General features: G+C 48.1%; 2 protein-coding genes across 2 annotated transcripts in view; both read left to right on the top strand.

Annotated features, from left to right (window-relative positions):
* Window positions 1–6,118, top strand: part of gcm2 (glial cells missing transcription factor 2) — a 10,997-nt gene extending 4,879 nt beyond the window's left edge. Inside the window, 8 exon segments of the mRNA XM_062415365.1 lie at window positions 889–952; window positions 3,431–3,619; window positions 3,887–3,999; window positions 4,126–4,251; window positions 4,632–4,661; window positions 4,663–4,889; window positions 4,977–5,214; window positions 5,843–6,118. Of these exon segments, the coding sequence (XP_062271349.1) occupies window positions 889–952; window positions 3,431–3,619; window positions 3,887–3,999; window positions 4,126–4,251; window positions 4,632–4,661; window positions 4,663–4,889; window positions 4,977–5,214; window positions 5,843–6,118 (1,263 nt within the window).
* A 26-nt stretch (window positions 6,119–6,144) lies between these two features.
* Window positions 6,145–6,807, top strand: LOC133977257 (histidine-rich glycoprotein-like). The gene has a single exon (XM_062415358.1). The coding sequence runs from the start codon at window positions 6,145–6,147 to the stop codon at window positions 6,805–6,807; it is 663 nt and encodes a 220-aa protein (XP_062271342.1).
* The last annotated feature ends 701 nt before the right edge of the window (window positions 6,808–7,508 follow it).

Raw genomic sequence — 7,508 nt, 5'->3', positions numbered from 1 at the left:
AACCACACTGATCCTCAGTAAGAGAAGTGATCGGACATGAGGAAAGGGGGGGGGGGGGGGCAGTTCACCTGCGCGTCTCCCTACAGGAACGGGGGGGGGGTTAGGGTTAGGGGGGGGGGGGCAGTTCACCTGCGCGTCTCCCTACAGGAACGGGGGGGGGGGGGGTTAGGGTTAGGGGGGGGTCCACTTAATAGATCAATACTCTAATGGTTAGTGGACTAAAGTCACACCTCGACTTTCTCCTAAATAACCCATTCATTATATTAATATATATATATATATATAAATATATATAAATATAAATATATATAAATATTAATATATATATAAATATGAATATAGTGGTCAATGACGTATAAAGATCTCACACTCTGACTTTAAGGATATTATTAATAAAACTTTACAGAGGAAATAAACAACGTTGTTTTATTTAAAGTTCTCTAAATGTAAACTAAATAATTATTATACAGATGATCATTTTATTATTTATGGAAATAAAAACAATAAATATAAAGTTAGATTCATCACAGCTGATTTATTACGTTAATAAATATTTAATATTACAAAACTAATTAAATAAACATACTTTGTTCTCATTACACATAAAATACACGTGTGTGTGTGTGTGTGTGTGTGTGTGTGTGTGTGTGTGTGTGTGTGAGTGAGAGTGTTGTTTAACGTACATTTCTGTAAAAATATGATATTATTATATTATTATATTAATATAATAATATAATAATATGATATTAAACCTTAAACTACAAACAGAATAAACATTTATAAATAAAACATCAGAGGACTCACCACTAACTGAGCAGCTCATGAGTCCTTTAGATGTTCATTAATGTGAGTTTGTACTGATGATAGTTCTAATGTTTCTCTCTGCAGGACACCAAGCAGTTCGACCCGTTTCAGGAATGGACCGACGGATACGTTCGCTACATCTACAGCGGTAAGAAGCTTCAGTTCAACCAAAGTGCTGAACAGTTATTAACACATAGAATAATAAATAAAACAGTAAAGGGTTCTGGCCCAGCTGGGCTGAACGCCAGCAGTGTGTTAAAGTGTTCAACAGACTGTGCAGCTCCGACCTGGAAATGTAGGCTGTTCCACTGAGAAGGTTCTGTCCCCACGGGTACAGAGTCCGGACCGAGGTTCTGTCCCCACGAGTACAGAGTCTGGACCGAGGTTCTGTCCCCACGAGTACAGAGTCTGGACCGAGGTTCTGTCCCCACGGTTACAGTCTGGACCGAGGTTCTGTCCCCACGAGTACAGAGTCTGGACCGAGGTTCTGTCCCCACGGTTACAGAGTCTGGACCGAGGTTCTGTCCCCACGAGTACAAAGTCTGGACCGAGGTTCTGTCCCCACGGTTACAGAGTCTGGACCGAGGTTCTGTCCCCACGAGTACAAAGTCTGGACCGAGGTTCTGTCCCCACGAGTACAGAGTCTGGACCGAGGTTCTGTCCCCACGAGTACAGAGTCTGGACCGAGGTTCTGTCCCCACGAGTACAGAGTCTGGACCGAGGTTCTGTCCCCACGGTTACAGAGTCTGGACCGAGGTTCTGTCCCCACGAGTACAAAGTCTGGACCGAGGTTCTGTCCCCACGGTTACAGAGTCTGGACCGAGGTTCTGTCCCCACGAGTACAGAGTCCGGACCGAGGTTCTGTCCCCACGAGTACAGAGTGCTCTGGAAGTAAGATGGTGCCAGAACATTTAAACCTTGAACTGGATCCTGAAATGAACCGGCAGCCATGCAAGGACGGGACTGATGTGATCGAGCCGGTTCTTTCCAGTCAGCAGGCGGGCCGCTGCATTCTGGACCACCTGTAACCGGCGGTGCTGACTGGACCACCTGTAACCGGCGGTGCTGACTGGACCACCTGTAACCGGCGGTGCTGACTGGACCACCTGTAACCGGCGGTGCTGAGAGAGTTAACACACCGCGGTTCCTTGCAGAAGGGTCACAGTGAGACTTCATCTCAGTTTTATTGTTGTTCATGGAGAGAAAGTTCACTTCCATCCAAGATCTGATGTCATTGAGGCCTAATGAGACCTGGACGTCTGCAAAGCAATGAGATGAGACGTTGAGCTTTCTGAATATGGATCCCAACAGCAACATATATATGGAAAAGAGGAGGCGGCCCAAAATAGAGCCCTGAGGCCCCCCAGCTCAGGGGGGGGGGGGGGAGAATACTGGCCCAGCTGGACAGAGAAGCTCCTGTCTGAGAGATGAAACCACTTACGAACAGGACCCTTAATGCCCATACAGGTGTTTAAGCGAGACAGGAGGAGGTTCTGATCCACTGTGTCAAAGGCAGCTGTCAGATCCAGAAGGACCAGAGGCCTGTACTACGGCATAGCCCTAACCCAGGACAGCAGAGCTACCAGAGTCAACTGTTAGAAGAAGCTCTTTTAAAGGTTTCAGTGCTGCGGCGGGACTTAAAACCAGACTAGAACTTCTCAGAGATTTAGATCAATAACAGACTGCAGCGTTTCATTTACCAGCTTGGAGAAAAGCCTAAAGTTGGATAAAACTGTGGAGTCATGATTATGTGTTTTGATGTTTTTCTTAAAGTGTGAGTGGTGTCATTAAGCCATGGCTCTGTTACTGGTTTGGGTTTACACCTAAAAGGAGCAACCAAATCCAATATGTCAATGCAAGTACAATTAAAAGTGTGTAAAAGTTCATCAGGAGTCAGAGTACCATACTGATCCTGAGTATGTAGCACAGCATGATTCAATGCTGCAGTCGAAGGGTTAATGATTACTGATCAATACTGATCAATACTGATCAATACTGATCAATACTGATCAATACTGATCCACATTTCATTAGCTGTCATTATCTCCGTGTCTGACCAGGTGGGGAGTTCTGGTCCAACCAGGAAGTAACTTAAAACTGCATTCTATGAAAAGGCCACCAGGGGGCGACCGTTTTGGTGTCAAAAGGACTTCCGTCTCTATACAAGTCAATGGAGAATTCACCAACTTCTCACTTGATTTCTAACCTCAGTAAACGTTTTCAAAATGTGTTTATGGTCTCAATCGCTAGTTTAAAGCCTTCTTCAATGCAGTATGATGTTCATTTGGGACATTTTGGCCTCCCTGATTTTATATGTGACGATAAAGCAGGGTATGCATTAGGGCGTGGCTACGTGGTGATTGACAGGTTGATTGGTTCACAGGTTCAGGAGGGCGCCTCATGCTCCTCCTGATGCCCATATAAGTAGAATCCCTGTTTTTATTTTTCCCAGCATGCACCTGAAATGTTCAAGATGGCGCTGCTCAGATCCGATACTATTGGCCTCCGAGCAGCAGTCCACAAACCAATGGGTGACGTCCATTATATATATAGTCTATGGTTCTGACTCAACGTTGAATTCTGAAGTCTATTATTAACTGGTTTGGGTTTGTTGTGTTTGTTGCAGCGGAGGATAAGAACGCCCAGAGGCATCTCTCCGGTTGGGCCATGAGGAACACCAACAACCACAACTGTCAGATCCTGAAGAAGTCGTGTTTGGGGGTTGTGGTCTGTTCTCGAGGCTGCTCGCTGCCTGACGGATCCAGACTGCAGCTCCGTCCCGCCATCTGTGACAAGGCCCGGCAGAAACAGCAGAGTAAGAACCAGAACCAGAACCAGACCAGCAGCGAGGAGCTTAGTCCGCTGTTTGTTCACTAAAACTAGCAGTGAAAAATTATTACTTTCTAAAACTAAACTGAACTGCAGATAAAATCTCTCCTGGTTTTACTGCGTCCAGTAGGGGGCAGCTAAACTCTGGTCCAGGTGTGGTCCAGGTGTGGTCCTCCTGGTCCAGGTGTGGTCCAGGTGTGGTCCTCCTGGTCCAGGTGTGGTCCTCCTGCTCACCTTTCTCTGTGTGTTTCAGAGAAGCTGTGTCCGAGCTGTAACGGAGGTCTGGAGCTGCTGCCGTGTCGCGGTCACAGCGGTTACCCCGTCACTAACTTCTGGAGGGTCGACGGGAAGGCCATCTTCTTTCAGGTGAGCCCCCCCCCCCCCCCCAACCCTAACCTTAACCCCCCCCCCCCCCCCCCCACATGCTACCAGTCTGAACTGGTTCAGACCTGATCTGCTTTATGATGTATTTATTGTTGTTGTGGTCTTCAGGCTAAAGGAGTCCACGATCATCCCAGACCAGAGTCCAAGTCTGAGACTGAAGCCAGAAGAAGTTCCGTGAAGAGACGAGTCAGCTCGCCTCCGTTCCCGCCGAAGAGACGACTCATCGAAACACAGGTGGACAATCAATCAATCAATCAATCAATCAATCAATCAGTCAGTCAGTCAGTCAATCAGTCAGTCAGTCAGTCAGTCAATCAGTCAGTCAGTCAGTCAGTCAATCAACCTTTATTTATAAAGCACCGGTATTGATCAGGTCCAGTTTAGCTGTGAGACTCAGACTGTAAGTTAATGATGAATGAATATGAATGTAAATGTAGTCTAAGCCCCGCCCCCCCAGCTGTAACCATGGTAACTGAACTGCTCCCCCCCCCCCCAGCTGTAATGTAACCATGGTAACTGACTTGCTTCCCCCCCAGCTGTAACCATTGTAACTGACCTGCTTCCCCCCCCAGCAGTAACCATGGTAACTGACCTGCTTCCCCCCCCCCCTGCAGGCTCTGGGCCCGGCCTTGCTGTCCTGCGTGGGAGCCGTCAGACCGGATCTCTTTCATGGAGCCGAACTTCCCGCAGCATTACCCAGCATTCCAGAGTCCGGACCCCTACTACAACCCCCACAATCCACTGGGGGAGGCCACACCCACACTGCAGAAACCAGCCAATCCCAGGCTCTACATGGGCCGGCCCAGCTACGAGTTCCAAGGATACCTGACCTCGCCATCGTATCCTGTGACCTCCGACCTCTGCGACCCCAGGTCAGCCCCCCCCCCCCCCCTCCATACCAGGTGCTGTAATGTAAACCATATATTTAACAGGTATAATCAGGTCCGGTTTGTGTGCAGGGTGGCTCCGGTCCTCGGCTCCTCTTCCTCCTCCTCTTCGGGGTCGGTTCCTCTCTCCTCTTCCTCCTCTTCCTCCTACGATCCTCAACCCAAACCGGGCTGGAAGGATCTGCTGAAGAGCTCCGCCCCCTACGGAGACAACCACCACTACTACAGCACCGAATACCCCTGCCGTTACCCCAGCAACCCCCCAGGGTCCCCCGCGGCGCTGCAGACCATCATCACCACGACAACCAAGGTGAGAGATTATTCCAGCTGGACTAGTCACATGACCAAAGAGCTGTGAGCCAATGAGAAGTGAGCTGTTTAAATGCAGTGTGTAGGTTCTGGATCTTTGTGGTGTATAAACAGACCTGTGTCCGGGCTTTAGGGTCCCCAGGAGGGAGGTGGGACAACCTTAAAGAAAGTGAGACTCCTCCCACCTGGGGCCCCAGCTCTCTTCTTATTGGCTGGCAGCCATGAGGTAAATATGGATGTAAATGTGCTTCTGTTAACGCTGCGAACTATAAATGTGCTGCAGCAGAGCTAAGGGTGGTGTAGTAACAGTGAGTAAGGGTGGTGTAACGGTACGATGCTCCATCTTTGCAGTCTGATAACATTTGGAAAGTCTAGAAGAGACACATGATTAACACAGCCAATCAGGAGTTACCCCCCCCCCCCGGGACAGTCAGTTCCTGCTGTACTGAGAATGTACTGAAGTGTGTACTTTCTGTACTGTTACACCACTCTGCAGTAGGGGGGGTTGAGGGTTAGTGGGGGGGGGTTGAGGGTTATTGGGGGGGGGGTTGAGGGTTAGTGGGGGGTGTTAAGGAGTCAACCCTTCCTGTCTCTGTCACATTAACAGCAGCACTGCTCTTCCTCCTCAGGTCTCCTACCAGCCGTGTCCCAAACCTCCAGCCGGCCTCCCGTCCTATCAGCCCTGCGCTCCTCCCAAACCCCCCGGCCTCCCCGGCTGCTCCTCCCTGCTGGACGACACCTCCTCCCCCTCGTACTCCACGGAGGTGAAGGTGACGGAGGAGTCGGGTGGAGTCATCAAGTCTCTGTCGTTCCAGCCTGAACCTCTGCAGACCAAAACGGAGCGGAGCGACGGCTACGACTACCGCTACGCCTACCCCAACACGTACCGCTACGACGACTACTGAGGCTGCGCTACCTCGCCCCCGTTACCATGACTACTGTTACCATGACTACTGTTACCACGACCACTGTTACCATGAGCACTGTTACCACGACCACTGTTACCATGACCCCTGTTACCATGACTACTGTTACCATGAGCACTGTTACCAGGACCACTGTTACCAGGACCCGTTACCAGGACCACTGTTACCATGACTACTGTTACCATGACCCCTGTTACCATGACTACTGTTACCATGACCCCTGTTACCATGACTACTGTTACCATGAGCACTGTTACCATGACCCCTGTTACCATGACTACTGTTACCATGACTACTGTTACCATGACCACTGTTACCATGACCCCTGTTACCATGACTACTGTTACCATGAGCACTGTTACCAGGACCACTGTTACCATGAGCACTGTTACCACGACCACTGTTACCATGACCCCTGTTACCATGACTACTGTTACCATGAGCACTGTTACCAGGACCACTGTTACCATGGCCGCTGTTACCATGACCACTGTTACCATGAGCACTGTTACCAGGACCACTGTTACCATGACTACTGTTACCATGACCACTGTTACCATGACCACTGTTACCATGACTCCAGTTACCACGACTACTGTTACCATGACTACTGTTTGACACGAGAACTTCTGGACGTGAAGCTGCTGAGACGACGATCATCAAACTGAACTTTCACTACTAAGACACTGAGCTGATATCTGTGAGGAAAGCCATGAGATGTGGTTGAAAGCTTCACAAACATGACCGTTGGATCTTGTGCTGAGTTGTTGAAGCTCAGATTCTGTTCTTTAGAGATCAGTAGAGCTGCAACCATCAGTCAATTCATCGATTAGTCGCCAAATATTAAAACAATCAACTATTTTGATAACTGATAAATTATTTTGAGTCATTTTAACCCTTTACATCCTGTTCATATTCTACACTCAGACTTTGACCCAGTCTAAGAATCCCATCATACAAAGAAGCCCAGATGTGTTTAGAAAGCATCAATAGTCTCACTGATCAATAAATGTGATTAAACCTTGATTGATGTGTCAGAGAGCAGAGAGAGAGACCACTAAACATCTATCACACAACATGTTTTACCTCAGACATGAAAATATAACATAGACATAATGATGGAAATGTATTTAATGTAAAGGTAAAATGAGCAGAGCTGTATGGAGCTGTGGGGTTTATTGTAGAACCATCAGACCCATCAGAACCATTAGAACCATCAGAACCATTAGAACCATCAGAACCATCAGAATCATCAGAACCATTAGAACCATCAGAACCATTAGAACCATCAGTCTTCACTGCTACATCATAACATCCTCATAACTACTATCTTATTACAACTATTAACTATTCATTTACCTAAAACACA

Source organism: Scomber scombrus, unplaced genomic scaffold (assembly GCF_963691925.1).
Source record: "Scomber scombrus unplaced genomic scaffold, fScoSco1.1 SCAFFOLD_59, whole genome shotgun sequence".
In the NCBI taxonomy this organism is placed as follows: Eukaryota; Metazoa; Chordata; class Actinopteri; order Scombriformes; family Scombridae; genus Scomber; species Scomber scombrus.
This window is presented reverse-complemented; position numbering and strand designations above follow the sequence as displayed.

Coding starts and splice junctions, on each gene's coding strand:
- LOC133977257 (XM_062415358.1), top strand. CDS start 6,145: ATGACTACTGTTACCATGACTACTGTTACCACGACCACTGTTACCATG.